General features: G+C 31.9%; 2 protein-coding genes across 4 annotated transcripts in view; one reads left to right on the forward strand and one right to left on the reverse strand.

The window, feature by feature from the left end:
- The first annotated feature begins 1,920 nt into the window (after positions 1 to 1,920).
- On the forward strand, positions 1,921 to 14,208 carry LOC148274119 (general odorant-binding protein 83a-like). 2 transcript variants are annotated; one of them, XM_088237606.1, is made up of 6 exons: positions 1,921 to 2,004; positions 6,473 to 6,548; positions 9,575 to 9,627; positions 10,724 to 10,759; positions 11,648 to 11,818; positions 14,071 to 14,208. In XM_088237606.1, the coding sequence occupies exons 1-6, from the start codon at positions 1,924 to 1,926 to the stop codon at positions 14,089 to 14,091; spliced, it is 438 nt and encodes a 145-aa protein (XP_088093732.1). In that variant the 5' UTR covers positions 1,921 to 1,923; the 3' UTR covers positions 14,092 to 14,208. The 2 variants fall into 2 exon arrangements, with proteins under 2 accessions (XP_088093732.1, XP_088093733.1); XM_088237607.1 differs by lacking the exons at positions 10,724 to 10,759; positions 11,648 to 11,818; positions 14,071 to 14,208 and adding an exon at positions 9,745 to 10,198.
- Positions 14,209 to 18,248: 4,040 nt separating this feature from the next.
- LOC148274120 (proteasome activator complex subunit 4-like) overlaps positions 18,249 to 21,447 on the reverse strand; it is a 48,246-nt gene continuing 45,047 nt past the window's right edge. For both annotated transcript variants that reach the window (XM_088237601.1, XM_088237600.1), the window contains one exon: positions 18,249 to 19,912. In XM_088237601.1, coding sequence (XP_088093727.1) covers positions 19,778 to 19,912 — 135 coding nt within the window. In that variant the 3' untranslated portion in view covers positions 18,249 to 19,777. The remainder of the gene's footprint in view (positions 19,913 to 21,447) is intronic.

Here is a 21,447-nt window from a genome sequence, read left to right on the forward strand (position 1 = left end):
ACGCACTGTGTAACATTCACCATTCTGCCCATATTTGAACAACTATATTAATTTAATTATTTTGTCTGTTGATGTTTGTGAAGTTAAAGAGCTGAAACCTTTATTATCTTATTGAATTATTTCACCTACATACTAGGCTACGCCTGAAAAAAATTATTTTTTTAATTTCTATACTTCATCATGAACCAGGTGGATTTATCAACAATATTTTGAGGGTGTCCAAATTTTTGTAGACAAGGACTGGATTCAATTCCTGGGGAACTGTAAATAAAAACATATTTATTACAACAGAGATGAATCTCATCCGCATAAATTTAGGTTTCAGCTCTTAAACTTTATAAACAACAACAGATGAAAGAGTTGAAGGAAATTAGATGTTCACATAAAGGCAGAATGGTAAATGTTACACAATGTGTAAAGTGGCCCCTTAAACTTTGAATTGGGTTGTGGTCCTGTGGCTAGCTAGTGTCTCGGACTCACGGATCAAATATCCGTGGTTTGAATCTCACTCTACTCCAACTTGATTCCCATTTTCTAATAGTGAGTTACAGCTCGTTAAAAACGGCCCCTTAAAATTAAATATTTGGGGAAATCTATAAAAACGCAAATACTTTTTAAAAAAAAAAAAACAGCCAATGACAGGTCATAAGCCTTGTAGATGCCTAGACTTATATATTACCGTCTCTAAAATGTTTTTCATCTCTGTTGTAATATGTAAAAAAACATGTTTTTCGACAAAAAATTTGTAACTTTTTTATGTAAATACATATGAACGTATTGTGGTTTGTTATAGGGTTTTGCAGCGACCAATATTTGAGTATTTTCGTTGGTCTCGTGTGCAAAAACTATCAAACAATAAAAATAAATAAATATCAGGATTATTGAATGTCTAAAACTATGACAGTCCGTTTCGTCGACTGTTAAAAATGGTTTGTCGCAAGATTGGATACAGAAAATGTTTTCTTACGCGCCGTAAAAATTATAGCATTCAATTATACGGCAAAGTTTCTTGAAAATGGTCAATAAAAAACAAACATATATTAGTAAAAACGCACTACGTTTAACGATGTCACTGGTTTGTATGAACCAACCAATGATATGAGAGCTTTGAAGTTACCGTAAACGAACCAATTGGACAGAGAAGAACCTTATTTATTTATTTTTATTTATGAACACATTCCATTCGCCGACATAGCACATCATTTTTCAGCTATTTCTTCCTTCCGTCTTCATATAAAAAATGCAACTTCTCTAGCTACCTTCAAGAAACGCCTGAAACATTATTATATATTCTGAACTCCTAGAGTTTTTACTGCTTTTTTTTCTCAAATATTTTTTTTATCACTTTTTCTTTTCTTTGTACCTCTTTCTCTCTCCTTCCAAACTCATTATCTGATCCCACTTTCCTCGTCATTTAAATACGTATAGCATAATGAACTTATTTAAATATATATATATTAATATGTGCAAACCTTATCTCCCAATTAAAAAACATGTGTTATTTTTAGTTAATTAGGTTTTTTCTAAATTTTATTTTATCATATGTATGTATCTTTTGATATTTATTTATGGTTTTTAAATACAAAATTTGACCAATCTCTTCTTTTGACCAGTCTGTTTTTTGGTTGGATGGAAGATATTGCTTTTATTAATAAGTCCGCTGATGTACTTATTATTTGTACTTGAAGTTTAAAATAAATAAAGATACATACAGGAACAAAAAATATAAAAGGAAAAATAATGAAACCCACTAAACGTCTCCAAATATTTTTTACCTACGTAATAAACAACAATTTTTATACCAAATGAAACTTTAACAACCTTTGATGACAAGAAAATCATTAATGACAGATCTGTCAGTCATCTCTGGTTTAAATAGACACTGACCACTTACGATTGCATCATTCTTCCTGTATTTTTCACATGATGAAGTTTAATCAAGAGTTTGTGGGTTCAGTAATTTTAATGATTTTCACTAATTTTCAAATCGGAAAGTCTGATCAGGTAATTTATTTTTAATTATTTATATCAACAAAAAATCGCTCCCTCCGCATACTCGAAAACCATTCTAAAAACCTAGGGTCTTCTTATCGATTTCGATTCCGATTCGCTCGATTTGATTTCGCTCGTATTAATTTATTTTAAATATTTCAATTTCACAAACCTGGAATTTTATTTTATTTTTCGATGTCCAAATTGTAATTACACGAACAGTAATAAAAACTCTTTAAATCACTTGTTTACAAAAATCCATTACCAATATGAGATCTAGTATACATTTAACAACATCAATTTTGATTATTATCATTTTCAACACTTTATGTACATAAACAATTTTTTATTTTCGTTTTTCAGTTAAGCCACCATCTAAATTTGTAACATGTATCTCTATAGTAATAACACTGTACAATTTCAGTTGGCTAGCTTTAACGGAAGAGGGTGCTCAATCGAGTGCTGTTTTTGAATTTTTAGTGAAAAATGCTTGATGTTGTTTTTTTGTTAGAAATCAGTTTCGTGTGATATTAATTTATTATTAATATGAAAAATTCTTTAAAATACAACTGTTAAAGTGTTTTATAGAGGAACATAAAAAACTTTAGTACTTATTCACTAGACTGTAAGTGAATCAATGAATTAAAATGAACTCATCAACTTGAAAAAAATACGATGTTTTTCTACATGGATGTTGGGATATTGGGCCATTGGTAAGGCTTAACCAACTTCCAACATTTCGGCAAGTTCTACTTTGGTATCATTACACATTAAATTAATCATGTTTTTAAAGATTCTGCGCATATACTCATTAAAGAAGTCATAGAAGAGAAAATAAAGAAAAAGAAGAAAGTAGAGCACCTTCCGATTTTTGTATCCGGTAATGGTTGTAAAAAAACTATTAAGCGTACCCAAATTTATCGCAAGAACAAGAAAAAACACTATTATTTATATCACTACAGAGATGGGTAGAATTTTTGTTTCAAGATTATGGATATTCGAGCGTTTACAGGTCTTATGACCTGTCATAGGTTGGGTTCAAGTGGCCACTTTTATGTAGAATTCTACAACATTCCCCATTCCGCTTATTAGCGAATATCCATATCGGTGACATTTTTTGGTTTTAGTATATATGTCATGAAACAGGGAAAGTTTTCGCTAGCGCGTTTGGAGCGCCATCTATGTATTTGATATTGAGGTTAAGTATTAAAGCAAATTACTTTATTTATGTAGCTAAGACTCTATCCGAGTTAAATTAATTACTAGTAATCGCCTGCAGATGGCTCTGCAATTTTATTTACTTAATTTTGACCAGATCATGTTTTTACACAATAATATTTGTTGTAGAATTCTACATAAAAGTGGCCACTTGAACCCAACCTATGACAGGTCATAAGCCCTGTAAACGCTCGAATATCCATAATCTTGAAACAAAAATTCTACCCATCTCTGTAGTGATATAAATAATAATATACCTACTCCCCCTTGGGATAAAAAACCCAGAATTGTGTGTGTATAAATATGTAAATATATATACATACCAAAAATATTTAATTGTGTAAAAAAAAACACGTCCGATGCTGGTTTTGACGCAATGAAACTAAAATCCGAACTATGAGTTTTGGTACTACTGCCTCTAACACTGCTGATAAAAAATAAGCGTGCACTCTCCTAGAATCGAAAACGGGCTGTGATCTTTTATGACTTACTTGTCGTCATCACGTGTTTGAAATAATTCTTTAAAAAATATTTACACCATGCTTTGAGCCATCAAGCTCTCCTGAGATTCCATTATTCAAGAGATTCAGAGAGGTCTGTGATACATTTCCAAAAGAGCACTACGAGTGTTTTGACTCCAGCACTAGTATGGAACAGTTTACTGAAAACACTATTGAGAGTCTTACGACTGCTTTAGCTGGAGAAAAATAAGTTCGCGATGATTACGAGCTAATAGAGCTCACATTGATTGTTCTGAACCAAATACCTGCGAGGATCCAATGATGTGTCCCGGGACCAAAACATAATGCTCGATGGATGACAAAACTGTTGGACGTATGCTATCTTTCTCTTTGGGAATAATTTACAAGTACTGAAGCTCACCAAAAGAGAAGAAAAATAAATCGTTCGATTTGTTTGTTTCGGTGCTCTCATGTATATGCTCTCATGTATTGGTGTATACCAAGATTTTAATCGAAGCGCTTTTGGCAGCAGATGCACCAATTAATGGCTTGCAACTTTGGAAGAGATTAAAATCATCCGAATCCATTGATTCCGAAATCGGTGCAGCAGCAAAGGGTATCTAATTCAAAGGATGAGCTAGTTGCCTTTGCCTTGTTTTCCGAGAAGCTGTCTTATGGCGAGAAAATGGCCATTGTTCAAAGAATGGATGTTGACGACGGTTCTCGTTTCGTACGAGGTACTCTGCTAAACTATCCATGGAAGTCACATTCGAAGCCTTTGAATCACAAAGAACACTGCAAACGCTCTCAGCTCTAGAAATCACGGACTCACTTCTTGCAATTACCTCCTGAGATTTGGAGTTGTGCGAATGTTGATTATCTTCGAGGCAAAAGTTGCTTAAGAAATTTGCGTGTGGTTAACGACACTGCGGAGAGGAGTGTAAAATTATTTGAAGATTACAATATGATATTCACTAAGAATGAGGAAGAAAAATAAATTTTTACTTCATGTCGTTGTACAGAACACAAAGATCGTTTCTTCTGAAACATCCAAAAAAGTCGTAACGAACATGGTTTTAGATTGAAAACCAAGAAATGTAATTAATATTATTTTAAGTATTGCGTTACTTACAACATTTTGTGTAAATTTAAATAATATTCTTTCATTTAAAAAATACTTTTGAAACATAGTACTTAATAACCTGATTAGTTATTTTGAAGAATTTTTGCATATATTCAAATATTTCCAAGTCGATGAGCACTCTCTTGTGTATAAGATCAGGGCTGAAATTTTTAACATATTATAGATATGGTAGGTGTATCAAAACAAGGGGGTGGCGTGACATCTACTTGAATTTTTTTTCGCCATATAAGTATGGACCACACTAATATACAGTTTACATACATATTCTTATGTTTATATATTCCTGCAAAAATAAATATAAATATTGGTTCCCAGTGAACGAAGAAACTAGCAGATTACTTCAACTTATATAAGTATCTGCAGATAAGATATCTGCATGCAAATACTTATGTAGACTGTACTTGAATTCTTAAAATCCCGTTGGCGTTTTTCCTTCTCGAGTAAGCTTGCAGATTAGAGATACAATTTGAAGATTGTTTATTTGAAAAATAGTATTTCAAACATGATTCCCTAAGGCCTTTTTTTCTGTAATATTATACAGTTGACAAATGACATAGGGGACATGTGGCGCTCGACTCGGCGCTTCATGTTAACATTTCAATAATAATGAAAATAATATGTACTGATTGTCAATGTGGTATTTTTCAATAAATTTTTGTACTAAAATATGTATTTATTTATTTACCAATGTATTAAAATAGTATAGAATATAGCCACACACATACATACATATCTCGCGAAGTTACTAACAATGCTGTTTGAGTTGATTTGGTGGATTGTTGGTATTAATATTCTGTTTTCAACAGCCTAGGTAGAAAGATGATGTTCGCAGAACCACAGAAAAATAGCCATTTACATTTTTTTGTACCTATACAAATTAATTAACATTGTTTGCATATTACCTATAAAAAGGATCACTGCTCGCCACTGGTATATGAACATATTGTAGATATATTATAATATTTTCATGAATGTGTATACATATATCTTTTTGAGAAACAAAAATTGACTAAATATTTACACTATACTATGAAGAGAGGAAAGCGGAAGGAGAAAGGAAAAACTCGAATATTTAGGAAGTGACATTTCATGCGTAATTTGAATGTAAATAAAGAAGAAGCGTATCTGACATTAGTATGTAGATTATTCCAGAATCGAACAGCTTTCTAATCTGTGAAAGAGGAGGAAAAATTAGAGCGGCGAATGGGTATTGAAAGGGTTCTCTCGTTACTAGAACGAAGAGATAGCCCATGCTATGATAGAGGTTAGAAGAGCTCTCTCTGATAAACAGGCGAAATTGAATTATTTGTAATATTGCAAAGAAGTGATAGAATGTGAATGTTTCTTCTATGCCTGATACTGAGCTAGTGTAGTTGCGTTACAGTTGCGTTGCAGTATAGTATCATCGTTATTTTAAAAGATTACTTAAATTTACCGAGGACGAAGAAAATATTATTAGTACCACATTATTTGACAATGATTGTATTTATTTATTCATTCATAATTACACTCGTTTACAAATTCATGAACTTATTAAGGCATATAATATGTTCAATTACAGAATTAAACACAATCGATAGAATCACATTATTTTTAATGATTAATTTTATTATTGTACAAGAGATTTGGTTGTAATGATATTTATTTTTGTTGATAGTGGCCATCACAATCATTTTTGGACGTTATCAAACCCGTAGCAGATAAATGCATTGATAAAACAGGAATCGAAATAGGTAAATTATTTTTTTAAATATGGATTTTATTTTTAATTGTTTATTTGGAATAAATAACATAGTACTTCTTTTTTTAATTTTCGTTAAACATGAAATAAAAATAATGTTTTTGAAAAAAATAATGATCAACAATGAGTATGTCCAAATGCTTGAATTGTGAATTCCACCCATTGGAAATTGGGAATATGGAAGTCAATGAATTTATGGCTTTTGTGACCTGTCATTGTCAGTCAACCTTTCTGCCTATGTTTTAACACCCACGTTTCCTAGACTTTTCCATCTGTTGAGTTTTCTGAAGCAAAAGAGCTGTAACCTTTATTGATATGAGTGAGATTCATCTACCTGAATCTGATACGTACATTTATGGATTTTATTTTCTATAACTTTATTAATAATTCACTTCTGCGAAAAACTATAGGCCTGCTGACAAGCCGCTTTCGCATTTTATTTTTCTATTTTACTTATTGCATATTTATGTTGTATTTAAATAATAATAAAAAATGTGTAAAAATTTGGCAGTCTTCCTGCAGAAAATTATACGTAGTATGAATAAATACCTGTACAGTACCCAGAAATATACAAGGTGTTCTTTAAACCCTGTCACATCCGAAACCACGATGACCAGTATAGGCAAGAAGACATATTGGCATATTTAAAAAAATATTTAGAACAAAGAAAATTTTTCAAAATAAATTATTTAAAAAAACAAATGGTTGCTTACTTCTGCAGGGGAGAAGTGAGCAAAGCGCGGCGCAGTTTGAGACTCCCCTCTTCCTCCTCCTCGTTTTACCTCTGAAGGAGTAAGCAACCAAAGTGACAAGGTTTAAAGAACATCCTGTATATCGTACGTCGGCATTTAGAAAGAGACCTTCGGCTATATTTGACTTTGTAGAGCTTTGTCTTTGTCATACACGTGTCACGTGTAATGTCAGCCAGTGGTTGTTAATTGCAAATTGTAATTTTGTAAATCTAAAAATACCGTATTTATTCGTAAATCGAATAAAATCAAACAAAAATAAACTTGATAAATAAAATCACGTCTTCTCTAACGTTAGACATCTCATAATTATCATCTCACAGTTATCTTTTAATCTTCATATGGTTAATCTATGTAATGACTCCCTTAAAATGCTTGGTTTTGTTCTTAGAAATGCCAAGACCTTTTCTAACACTCAGATTATGAGGACATTGTATAATTTCTTGGTAAGACGTCGTTTGGAGTATAATTCCATTATTTGGTCGCCACATGAGGCTCGATACTCTTTGGTGGTGGAGAGAGTGCAAATTTTTTTTTGCGCTATCTGTACCTAAAAGAGTGTGGATATTATCCTTGGCTCTTCCCAAACAACTTTATACTGGGAATGCTAGACTATCAGTCATTATGGAGGAGGAGGGACGATCATTTGGGGGTTCACTTTTTCCAGGTGATGGGTGGTCGCATACATAACTCAGAAATTCTGATGGATGTAGGTCTGTTCGCACCTAATAACTATCTTCGACAAAGACAGCGTAGATTGTTTTACCTACCACGATGCAGAACCAACCTGCCAATGGTTATGCCGGTTGGTAGTGCAATCTTGCTACTTAATCGCATCACCTCGGATGTCGACATATTTCACGACAGAGGGCCTTCCCTTAAGAAAGCACTTTCTAACTTTTAATTTTTCTTTTTACATTTTGTTTTATTATTTTAATAACATAACTATCTACTGTAATTTGTGATGTATTATTGTATTTGGAATGAATTGGGTCTTCTTTTTGTAATGTTCTAAATATCTGAATAAATAAATTAAATTAAATAAGTCATCAGTTATTAAAATGCTCACGGTTATTTATAATGTTATTAATTATTTATAATTATTACAACTATAAGAATGAAAACTTTAACAGCCCTGCTCTGATTCGAATTTGAATCGTGCAACAGAGACAACGCTCTACAATGTCAAGTTTGATGAAATGGCCGACAGGCTCCTTCTAAATGCCGATGTACGATATGTAATGCCGGGAACTATACGCGAGTATCACCATCATCGTCATTTCATTTCAAGATCTAATGGTGTATAGGGCACATAATTTTAGTAAGCCAACCGCAGCGTATCTTAATCATTTTTGTTACGAGAAGATACGATGATCCGATGAGTTTGTCCGCCTCGTGGTATAATAATTAGTACATTGCCTAGAATGGAGGTTTCGGATTCGATTCATAACATCATCATCATCATCATCATCATCAGCCGTCTCTTGTCCAATGTTGAACATAGGCTTCCCCCGTTTGTCTCCATATTTCCCTATCCTGAGCCAACCGCATCCAACCACTTCCTGCAACTCGTCTTATGTCATCAGACCACCTTGTCTGAGGCCTGCCGACACTTCTTCTACCCGTTCTGGGTCGCCATTCCAGGACTTTTTTTTTTTCATTGTTATGAACCATGTTTGGTTGACATTAAATATTTATTTGAAATGCTGTTTTCACACTAGAATATTTCATAGTCCCTGGACAGATACCTGAAGCGTAAAGTTTAGCTTAAATCTGTGGTTACGCTACATTAACTCAATGTGTACACACCCATATATATATATATAGAACATTCACTAGGATGAGGCGTTCAAATTTATTTGCTACCTACGGGGCCCTGGTTAAGATGTTGCATTTGCCTACCGTGGGTGCCGATATAGTCTCGGTGCCAGAATAACAACTGAACTGATCGTGTGTACATGTGCTTTTTATAATCTCACTGCGATCGCAAAGAACATATTTTGCGATCAATAACTATTAAATCCACTGTGTTGTGTAATCATCAAGTGCCCCTCCTTCCTGATCCTGACTGCCACGACAGAAGTCCAGAACCCAGAATAAGGTAGATAATTGCAGTCATTGTATTTAGGGTTCTGTGGCAAAGCAAATAAAGGATAACCGCATCCAGCGCATCCCGCGAACCAGCAATTCAAGCATTCATCTGCTAACAAACAAGCGGCGCGACCAACTGAGTATACTATATATTAATTATTGTAATATTTGTTTCCAGATATAATAAATAATGCGAGAAAAGGAGTTTTACCTGATGACCCTATTCTCAAAGTACGTTGTTTTATTAGTAATAACAGTTTTTTTTTTTTTAATAAGTGATTGAAAATAATAGAAGGTACATTAAAAATTATAATAACCAGTAATGTGTATTTGTTCCCGTCACAATAGATCTCCACAGGTCGCAGTGACGTCAGAAGCTTGCATACCACTGACCCCCACCACTAAGGATATGTATTTGTTTATCGATATTTGTGAGAGTATCTTAATTACGTATAACTTAATCTACATATATTGTTGTGTATAATAATATATATGAATTTTCTATCGTTATTTAATATTTGAAGATATTAAAAATGTTTTCTTACGCGCGATAAAAATTAGTGCATTGTTATTAATTAATTAATAGTCACAAGTTCTTGGGAATCAACCAATTAATTACAACATTGACATTTGCGATAGATTGTCGGTTTCCGGGAAGTAATTTTTTTCAACATTTAGTATATTTTGATAACTACGGAGCTCTCATCTATGGATTATTGCCAAACGGCTATTTCTTCCAGTCAGCTAATAAAATAAGGTGTTATTTTAATATTTTTAAAGATATGTGGAAATAGAAATATTCGCATACAACATATCTTAAATCATCACAAGAATTTAATGGGAAAAAGGAAAAAGAGGAAAGGAAAATAGATTAAGGAAGAGAAAGGTGTTTAACTAATGTTAGTATTTATAAAAGTCGGTTTTTTAGTCTACCGGTTTCGAGACGTACCTACCCGTCTCTTCATCAGGACACTCACTACACCAACATGCTAATACTAAAATACACCTCCACCTCCACCATCACGGTAGAATATTTATATAGAATTTCCAAAAATACATAAATCACATGCAGATTTCTAGAAATGCGAACTCTACCATATCTAAACATGCAATTATTCTTCAATACAAGAGGAAATATTTTTTAACTAAGCTTAGTGCATGTTTAGGCATGGTGGAGTTCGCATCTCTATAAATCTGCATGTGATTTATGTATTTTTGGAAATACTTTAAATAAATAGAAATAAGTACCTAGTCAATATGTTGTTAAATAAAAGAAATCACGCTTACAAATCAATGTTAAAACATATTATTTTATACTTTGTTTCAGGAATATTTTTTGTGTATATTTGAAGCCTTTGACCTGGTAAGTTTAACTATAAATTTTTTTTTAAATTACATTATGTCATTCATTCTCATGATTTCTGTATCATTTTTATGTCTTCTTTCGTACTTACAAAATTATTATTAATTCACACATTTTTAAATACGTCAATAACATAATAATTAAGAATAGTCCAGAAGGAGCGTAGAATCATATTTGAATACTGTTTGAATACCTCCACTTTCACCGCGCGCATGCGTGAAGTCACCGCGTAATGTTGCCAGATCGTGAAAAATATAATCATAACACAAATGTAAGATAATTTTTTTTTTTTAAAGTTCTCGAAAATTTTATTGTACACGCGGAAACATTGATTGACACAACAGAGAAGATAAGGAAAGGGTCATTTAATAAGAGTAATTGAATTAACGAACTTTGAACTTTAAAAATGTAACAAATTTTATTTTACATAAAGCGAATATTTTAATGTCATGTTAAATAATTATGATGAGCAAAGTAGCGAAAAAAATTGACTACCCAGTCAACACAAACAAAATGGTCATTTTTTGACAATCTGACAGATAGAAAAATAATTCAATTTTTAAGGAATGCATTTGCTACTTACACATGCATTTGCTACTTACACATGAAATATGATCCCATCCTGTTTCTTTTTGATCCCAGCAGTATTTCCACACTTTAAAACGATACAACACGGCATAGTTGAATTCAAATCGGGAGTTGCGTATTGAGCGACGTCTCCTAAGAAACTAATGGTCAAACGTAAAACTACTCCTTTAAGAGTAGTTTAGTCACCTGTTTGATGCGCGTATGTGGTTTCTGGACTATTCTTAATTCTATGGTCAATAAAATATTTTTTTGGAAATGGATTCGAAAAAAAAAAAAATATGTTCCTATTTAATTTTTTAGATCGATAAGAAGCACCATGATTTCGAGTATTGGAAAATTTTAGCAATGGTTCCAAAAGAAATGAAAAAGATCGTTTTCGATATGGGAAAAGGCTGTACCCATATCGAGGGAGAAAATTACAGACAAGCTTGCCTGGACTTTATAATCTGTATTCACAAACATGACGCAGAGGTAAATAAATGCGCAACAGTATTTAGTCATTAAATTCCTCGAAAATAATACCTACAGTATTGTTCAAGTGATAATTTAAAAAAAGCAACATTTATTAGTTAGAGAAATTAAATTTAAGTTGTTTTAATATAAAATGTGTCCTCCCTTGGCATTTATAACTTCTTCAACAAGTTTTGGCATAGAATCGACAAGTTTTTAGAGTTTTCTGATATTTGCTGGTCTTGAAACTATGTATGAATTACAGCCTCAATCAGTTTTGTTTTTGTTATGCAATCTGTTTTACAAAGTCCAGCTTTCACAATAGCCCATAGATTTTCAATAGGATTAAGGTCCGATGAGTTTCCTGGTCATTTAAGGCATGGTATATCTTTGTCCTTGAAATATTTCATCATGATCTTGGACACGCGGCTTAGAGCCAAATTTTGTTGAAAAACTCCTTAAGTCTTGGCATCGAATTTTCTTAGTTCAGCTTCCAATTTCTGTTCTAGCAAGTCTCTGTATTTTTGCGAGTTCATCTTCCCTTCAATTGGCACAAGGCATCCAGTACCTTTATAATAAAAGCAGCCCCATAGCATATTTTTAACGGATGTTTAATTGTTTGATCAATAGGAGAAATTGTAATATTTTTATTGTCACTTTTTCTAATGAAACGAAATCGCTGTCCTTGTACCAAAAATATAAAATGATAAAAATAATCAAAAATATAAAAATGGATCTCAGATGAGATTCTAGATAGAACAACACTTTTCTCCAAGGTTCAACAGTCCAGCTCGCATATTTTTTAGCCCAATCATATCATTTTTTCATCAGGCAGCAGTCAATAACTGTTTTTTTTTTATCTGATTGTTTTTCTTCCCCCTTCAATAAGTCGTTTTCGAACGGTGGAGTCATGAACAATAACTTCAGCGTGAGCTAAGTCTTGCTGAACGTCTTGGCTGGTTTTTCTCGGGTATAATTTACTTTCTCCTAATTAAAAAAGCTTCGTCCCTTGCGATTTTCTTTCTTTTCTTTCCACGTTTCCCTTTTCTGTTCTCAATATCTCTTTGAGTCATTGATGTGCGTTCATTCAAAGTCACAATTTTAGTGAACTTTTTGGGAGTAATATCTATCTTCACAAATAAAAACCAAATAAAACCTTAATTCATTTATTATATGGCCTAGGCCAATTACAACAGTTATATAAAGAAACAAATCTACAAGAAACTGAATAGATATAACATAAAAACGATGTAGCAAAGACAAACAAGGGCAATAAAATAACGGTATACAATATATTCGTAAACACGATAAACATATAGTAAAGACTTATTTATGTTTTATTTTTTTATTAATGGTATATTTTCTAATTTATATTTATGCTTCAATTTTTATTTTTAACGGTATGTTTTCTAATTTACATATATTTTTCATTTATTGACATTATTATTTTTTTATCTGGTTTTTTTTAACACCATTCAATGAAAAAAACACATGTAAAAAGAAGGTCCTACCTTAAGACACGAATTTTCCTATCTAGTCAGGCCCTGAAACAAATAACCTCTGTGCATTTTAAAACTGTAAAATAAATCAATTCTGCTTTTTAGCAATAAGTCCGCCAGGGTGCTTATGTTTTGTACTTTAGTTTAATAAATAAAATAAATTTACACATTTCTCAGCTTAGATGAAAACGGAATACGGTAGTTTAGGCATTTACAAAGCAAAAGACCTATCATAGGCTACTTTATATTTATTTAAGTAGTTTATATTTATTTATTCATTATTTAATGTGAGGTTATTAGAGGCACTTACATACGCATAAGATTCTAATTCTAGGGAATCTGATCTACATTGAGAAAGTTCGGAGATTTTTTTGTTTGTTGATAGACTATTTATTTATTTATGTATTTACTTACAAAGAGTTTATTACACATTTTTTTGGGACATAAGTCCCAACTTCATGGAACCAAAAGAGTTGGGATGAGTAATTAGCACGTAATTAGTAATTAGTCAACACAGATATACGAGTATATCACCATATTTTAAAAATAAATATATGGCATATCAATATGGTGTAAACAGCAAGCTCAAACATTTGTTTTACCTAAAATAAAAAGAGAGAAAAAAAGGGTGGTCATTCATTCGGAAAATCATCAAGGAGTTTCCCACTCAAATTCCTCCCACTAAGAAAAATCCAGTCCTTAACTCCTCTCTTGTAAACTATTGAACTAAACCATTTTTAAAATAATGTTTTCATCTATCATTTCATATTTCAGAGATTTGCATTCCTGTTTTGAAATAAACCCAAAAATTTGCATTAACTCCACGTCGTGTTTATAATACATAATACTTGAGAACAAATTTGAAGAAGCAGATTTTTTTTAAAATACAATGTCGAATATGTATAAAACAGACCAGAGAAAAAAAAACATTTTTTTTGGAAAATAAACTCAATTTACAAGAGCAAACCTTTTTTACTCAAATTATACATTACCTTGTGAAAGACCACGTTTTTATTATTAATATGATTGACTGTAGACCATCCAATTTATTTATTTTAAGAAAACATAATCAACAATAATTAATTACGTATTTAAAATAAGGTTCAAAGACTGACAAGTGAAGTTTAAAAATAATTTTCACACAGACATATTAATTTATTATGATACATACTTAAATGCCTAGACTTTCACTTTCGTAGTTACAAACAAAAAGTAACACACCAAGGCTGGTATTCTGATCCGTATAGCGAGCGAAGATATCGCTCTGTTAATGTGTATTTAGTACGTAAATATGCTTTGAAAATATGTTCTCTGCGAGCGCTACTGCGTTCAGAATACTACCCCAGATCGTGACAAGGCACAGCAGCTGCCCTCAGATGCCTCGACAGGAAAACTACTATGGAGATAGAATAATGGAGAGCGTAATACCAAGACTGTTCGACTTAAGGCTGTAGTCTAGTAAAACGAACGCAAAATTAAGAAATCATACGATTTTGCCATTGTAAAAATAATGTTTTTTTTAATCACGGAATAATAAAAACATAAACTAGATAAAAACAATAATTTTTAAAGGTATTTCTGTCAAAAAATATACTTAAAAGTTTTATTTAACTAAAATATAATTACTTTTAGACCGGCAGATTACGCCATTTCAAATTTAGACTAAACTTAGGTATCTGGGATCTCAATAAAGACTAAGTATCAAACGAAAATTTGTTGTAATAATTTAAAGATAATAAATTCAATTGAACATGATAGTGGCCAAAGCCAAATTTTAATTTGAAAAAGAAATATAAGCATTTTAAATCACATACATTTTTGTGACATTTTCATTTATTTCTAACTAAAATTATGCCTTTGGATTACCGATTGCCGTAAGTATTAACTTAAAAAAAAAAAAATACTTTAGTTTAAACCTTTTTTATAGAATTGTATTCCCCTTTTTTAAAAAAAAGAAGATAATTCTGGTTGTAATATTAATTTATAACATATTATTTACGTTTTTATGACCTTCAGACCTGCCCTGATCGTTTTCAGTTCGTTTACTTTCGTTTTATAATGGCAAAATCGTATGATTCCTTATTTTGCGTTAGTTTTACCAGACTACAGCCTTAATACCTAATAAAAACTTAAATAAATTCAAAAAGATCATAAAAACTTATTATAAGAGAGTTAATGATTATTGAGTGTCCTTATAAACATTTTATATCTTTTAATTTTATTAAATTAAGTACCTAACTTTATTAAAAGTCAGTATATATTAAATACAAAACATAATTGAAAGAATATACATAAAATGTAACCCACAGACAAGGCTCGACTTATATTATAATGCTAGAATGTATGCTAGATTAAGATATTCTATGAGAAATAAATATCAATATGTTTCTTTTTTGGGTGATACCGTGTGTGTTGGATTTGTTCCAACGTTTCGGCTATCATTGCAGGAACCATCTTCAAGGTAAACTGAGTGAAACGTCGGAACAAATCCAACACACACGGTATCACCCAAAAAAGAAACATATTGATAACAGTGACCGTGAAAACCTTCACGCCTATTTAGGAATAAATGTATTTATATATTTTTTAAATCCATATCTTAACTCACTAGGGGGTGAAATCCAGTCTTTTGTCTACAAGCATTTGGACAAAACCCAAAATATTGACAATTAAACCGACTGGTCCAAGAAGAATAATAAAAATTGGAAAATCGATTTCAGGCGTTGCCTAATATGTGAAATAATTCAATCAGATGAATCTCTTCGAAACAATAAAAGTTTCAGCTCTTTAACTTCACTAAAATCAGATTAAAGAATTGAAGAAATATGGATGTTCAAACATGGGCAAAATGGTGAATGTTACACAGTGTGTAAAGTGGCCACTTAAACCAGCCAATGACAGGTCATAAGCCTTGTAAATGCCTAGACTCACTTATGTTCGCCATTTCTGATGTAATGTGTTTTTTCTTAATAGCATACTGTATTAATATAATTAATTATCAATAGTTATACAACAAAACCAGTTGATTGAGATGCCATATCGAAACATTTGAAAGTAGAAAAAGATTCACAAAGAACATAAATCTATGCGTTGAAATGAAAAATAACAGCAAGTACAATAGCCAGCAGTAAAATAAGGACATTGGGCTTTAAGAAAGAAACTGCCGGCCTAATCAGCTAACTTCGGCTTTGTATTCACACATTCATACAGATACCGGACTCGAGTGACAGAAACGATGCTCTACAAATTTGAAGTTGGCCGATTATGCCCGCTGTCCTTTATTTACTGAAATAGTGGTTGTAAACATGAATTCGCAACAACTATCTAGTGAATTTATTATGCATTTTTATTGCAAATCTATTGATAATGTGTAATACATAATTCTCTTGTTCATATTCCAGTGCTATAAATTATTTGCGAAGCGTAAACCTTGGATTAATCTGATTAAATTATGAAACCAATGATAAGGCTTACAGATCATTTAATATACCTCATAATCATTGAATTTTTTTATTAAGACGCATATAAATACAATATAGGCTTGACCTTAAAAAAAATGCATTAATTCAATTGAAGCATTGGATTTAAGGTGAGATCTAAGAAAGATCTTTTGTGAATACATTTCTACTAATTATACCCAAGTTTTGAGTCAATTTCAGCGCGCATTTTCAGCCGCAGGTCCATTGTCATGGAACCCTCTCCCTGCAGAAGTATGAAATGATGTTTCGGAAAAATCTCAAAACCCAACTGTTCTTTAAATCATTTGAATAAATCCATAGCATATGATGTTTTACTTAAATTTTTATGTCAAATAAAAAACAATATTCATATAATCGGAGACGAATCACCAATACAATAGAAAGTTTACCAATGTGCCGCACGTTGCTGAGTACGTAGTAAAAGAATGTTAGGATTTGTTCTGCGTACTGCCAGGGTTTTCGAAAATACCCGCGTACTGAGAACTCTTTACAACTCCTTGGTGCGAAGTAGACTCGAGAGTGGCTCGATGATTTGGGGGCCACATGAACTGAAGTACTCTCTTATGATAGAGAAAATCCAAAAAAAGTTTCTGAGATATCTCTACATGAGAGAGGGCGGGTATTATCTTTGGCTCTACCCGACCGAGTTTCTCCAGGGTATGCTTGGCTACAACAGTTTAGAGACTAGAAGGAATGTGTATTTGACTACACATTTTTATCGATTGTTGCGCGGTATGATCGATAATTCTGAAATTATGATGAGCATTGGTTTGTTTGTTCCTGATAATTACCTAAGACAGCGTCAGCATAGATTGTTTCATATTCCGATATTCAAAACCAACCTGCCTATGGTTATGCCTGTTGGAAGGGCTACCGCTATGCTGAACAACATCACTCTGGATATTGATCTGTTCCATGTATCCGAAGGGGTTTTCCGGAGCAGGATTCTTCGACTAATTTGACATGAGTCTCTTTCGTGTATTTTTTTTTTCTTTTTTATAATATGTATGTATTGAATATATTTTTGTAATGTATATGTTATATTTAAAATAAATAAATTGAAAAAATTGAAATTGAAAAAGAGTAATCTTAATATATAACTGTCTCACACACCCTTTACGTCTCAACTCTCGATAATACAGGTACATTGGGGAGCGAGAGACAATTTCACACGTCACACGCGCAAACAGCAAAGTTTGTAGTACTCCTCCTAGACTCTTCCGTAGTAGCTTACTCTTAGTAGCTTCCCGACTTTCGTCCAGGGCAGTTCTTTCGCCCGCGCTGCGAGCTTGAGCTAATGATTTTATCGTATTTTTAGCAATTAGATTAAACATATTTTCACTTTTGACTTCAACTATAAATAATTGAAGCAATTATTTATGAATATTCTATTTTTCCGATTAAAAATCTCCTATACAGCACCGTAATGCGGGGATGTTTTTGGGACAGTAAAGGAAAGGTTAAAACAATAAATAATATTTTCCAAAACATTTTATTAAGTCAAATAATATTACATGAATGTGTGAGCACTAATCTGTACAAGTTCTTTTTATTTCAAGCAATAAATAAATCGTAATAATTCTGTCAGCAGACATTTTAACTTCCAAATTGTATTAAAAGACGTTAAGATCATAATTTTTAAAAACAGCTGTTTAAAACAATGCTTTTTGATGATATTATATTAATTTAAACAGCGCGCAATTCGGGATTATTTAGTAAAACCATCACCAAATATTTCCTTTCCATTAGTAAGCAAAATGATCCAATCAATAATTAAACCCCTTCCCTTTTTTGTATTATGCAAGATTATATTTCAAAACAATTCCCTTTTATGTAAGCTTATAAGCCATATCAAGATTCATATATTCGGTATTTTTATCACTTGGACACAACCCTGTAAGTCAAACTACTATGTACTTATATAATTAACACAATTCTCAATCAGTGGCTCAATTCTCGATGTTACAAACTCGCACAACTTTTCAAATTTATTAAAATCAGAATCAAGACCATTTATCGATCACGGAAAACATATCACAGATACTAAAATTAAACAAAATTGATACACCATTGTAAACCAGTAACAAAATAAAATATGTGCCTAATTTATTGTAAAAAAATACACTTGTTTCCTTTATCATGCTGTAAGACAGAAAGGAGAGATTCTTGTTTTAATAATAACAATACCGTAGCGGCCGCCTGACAGCTTAGCATTATAAAGATTCCATTAATAAATATCGCTAACAACGTGTAAAATTGATATAAATTGCATGAACAAATAGTACAACTTAAAAAATATTCAAAAAATGTTCACAAAAATTGATTTAGCTAGCAAACATTAGGTAATCTATATTTCAACAAGCCTTCGGAAGATAAAATGTAATATAATTGCAAGAGACAACATATTTCAATCTACACATTTCTCGTTAAATAACAATTTGAAGAGAAATAACAAGCAATTGTCTCTCGGCTAGCATTAGTTCAGGTGCCGTGTCGATCAAACACATATTAGCGTATTGCAAAGTGAGATTTGGAATTTAAGACAGAAATCAATTTAATGAGCTAAAAATCAGTTACTATTTTATTTTTTTTGTAATTAGATGCTAATCAGTTCAAAGAATCACAATGTAGGGATTTAAAAATACTGGCCATAATTCACAAAAAACAATGCCTTATCTCTCATGTCATTATGATTCTGTTAAACTTTCTTGAAGAGATTTATCATGGAATGTAATTGCGTATCTTGGAAAACAATACTTAATTTATATTTTTAAATCTTGCTTGTCAAAACTAAGATGTGCCGTTTGCTAGTTATACCGAGTCAACTTCAAAAAAGGAGAATTTGTCAGGTTATAAAAATAATATAAAAAATATAGGGAAATAGAACACAGATTGTTATTTAAAAATGAGAATACTCTAGGTGAGAAACACAAGAATACTGATAAAGAATAAACAAAATTAGCCCAATCATCCTTGAATAAGTAGACATTTTAATTATTTTATTAGGCGTAATACGAAGGAGGTACGGAGAGGTCACTCAACAAACACAATTCGTCTTCTGTGAATTTCAATTGATGATTCTGCCAGTCATCGTGGTGGGTTCGTTTAAAGTCTCCGAGGGTTTTACGAATCGTAGACTGAAAAAAATCAGACACAAGCTTCAGTTACAAATCAGTTGAAATTGGAAAATTAGTAAATATTTTTTTTTTTGGACTGCAGCAATTATTTGTTAGAAACAAACTAGTGAAATATTGATACCCGTCTCGGATTGTTATGAAAAAAATATAAATCATTGTAATTACTGAAAATTTATAATTTATAATTTATATTTATAAATTAATTATAACTTAAAAACCGGAATTTAAAACTAGATGTCAACACTTGTACATGCGCTGTAGCAAATCATTGACATACGTGTCATTTTGAAATTTTGAAACTCTATTCATAAGCTAAACAGTGTTTGAATTGCTTGAAAATTGGCGAAAAAAACAGCATTTGCAGGAAGTTTTGCTGAGTCATTTTTTAGCAAAAAAAACTGCAGCCGAAAGTCATAGTTTGCTCGTGGAATTGTATGGCGATCATGCTCTTGCGAAATCACAGTGTTTCGAGGGGTTTCAACGCTTTAAAAGTGGCGATTTTGATATCAAAGACAAAGAGCGACCTGGTCAGCCGAAAAAGTTTGAAGATGAAGACCAGAAGGGAGTTGTGTATTATTAACTTCTAAAATCGAGTGAAACCATTACTGGAGAGCTGTACCGACAACAATTGATTAGTTTAAAGAGATCATTGAAGAAAAAACGACCAGAATGGGAGACCAGACACGGGACATTGATTTTCCAACATGACAATGTTTGGCCACATTAAATCCCATTAAAAACTATTTGTAAAATAACGGATGGAAAGATCTGCCCCACCCGCCATATAGTCCTAACTTGGCGCCTTCTGACTTCCATTTGTTTCGGTCGATGCAGAATGCACTTTCCGGAATACGCTTCACTTCAGTCCAGGGCATAAAAAATTGGCTCGATTCGTTCATTGATTCAAAAGATGACCGGTTTTTTTGGGATGGCATCCACAAATCGCCAGAAAGATGGGGAAATTTTGTAACTTCCGATGAACAATACTTTGAATAACAGAATTGTACACGATTTTCTTTAATAAACACTCAGTTTTTAAGTTATAGACCTTATAATATAGAAACTGGCCTTATGCCGAGTATTATAAAGTACATTAATATTTAAACAAAAAAATACAAAGATTTTATTGCCACAGAGATAAAAAAAATTATATGAACCCACATTGCACCACTAATAAGATGACAAATTTGTTCATACAACACACTATTTAATTTAGACACATTTTTTATTACAATAACATTAAGACTAAATTAATATTTTGTAATAAATAATAAATTGTGATTATTACATTTTATTATGAAATCAGTAACCAAAATATACTTTTTTTTTTTTTTTTTTTTTTATTTATTTAATCCAATATAAAATACAATACAAATACATAGTTAACAAAATGTCTATACAATAGGTAGGTACATTCAATATATATATATTTTTATGGATATAGCCACTCCACTGGCCCACAGGCACGTTCCGGAGTGTCAGTGTATTTTTTATTCATACATAATTGTACATAATTTCACATCAATTGTGTAAAA

Source organism: Micrasema longulum, unplaced genomic scaffold (assembly GCF_059751315.1).
Source record: "Micrasema longulum isolate JH-2025_06_02 unplaced genomic scaffold, ASM5975131v1 h1tg001750l, whole genome shotgun sequence".
Lineage (NCBI taxonomy): Eukaryota > Metazoa > Arthropoda > Insecta > Trichoptera > Brachycentridae > Micrasema > Micrasema longulum.

What these genes read in the sequence shown, in the direction of transcription:
- LOC148274119 (XM_088237606.1), top strand. Translation starts at nt 1,924, where the DNA reads ATGATGAAGTTTAATCAAGAGTTTGTGGGTTCAGTAATTTTAATGATT. An exon ending in TATTTGAAGCCTTTGACCTG is followed by an intron (nt 10,760 to 11,647) that starts GTAAGTTTAACT and finishes TTAATTTTTTAG; the next exon opens with ATCGATAAGAAGCACCATGA. An exon ending in TTCACAAACATGACGCAGAG is followed by an intron (nt 11,819 to 14,070) that starts GTAAATAAATGC and finishes TTCATATTTCAG; the next exon opens with AGATTTGCATTCCTGTTTTG.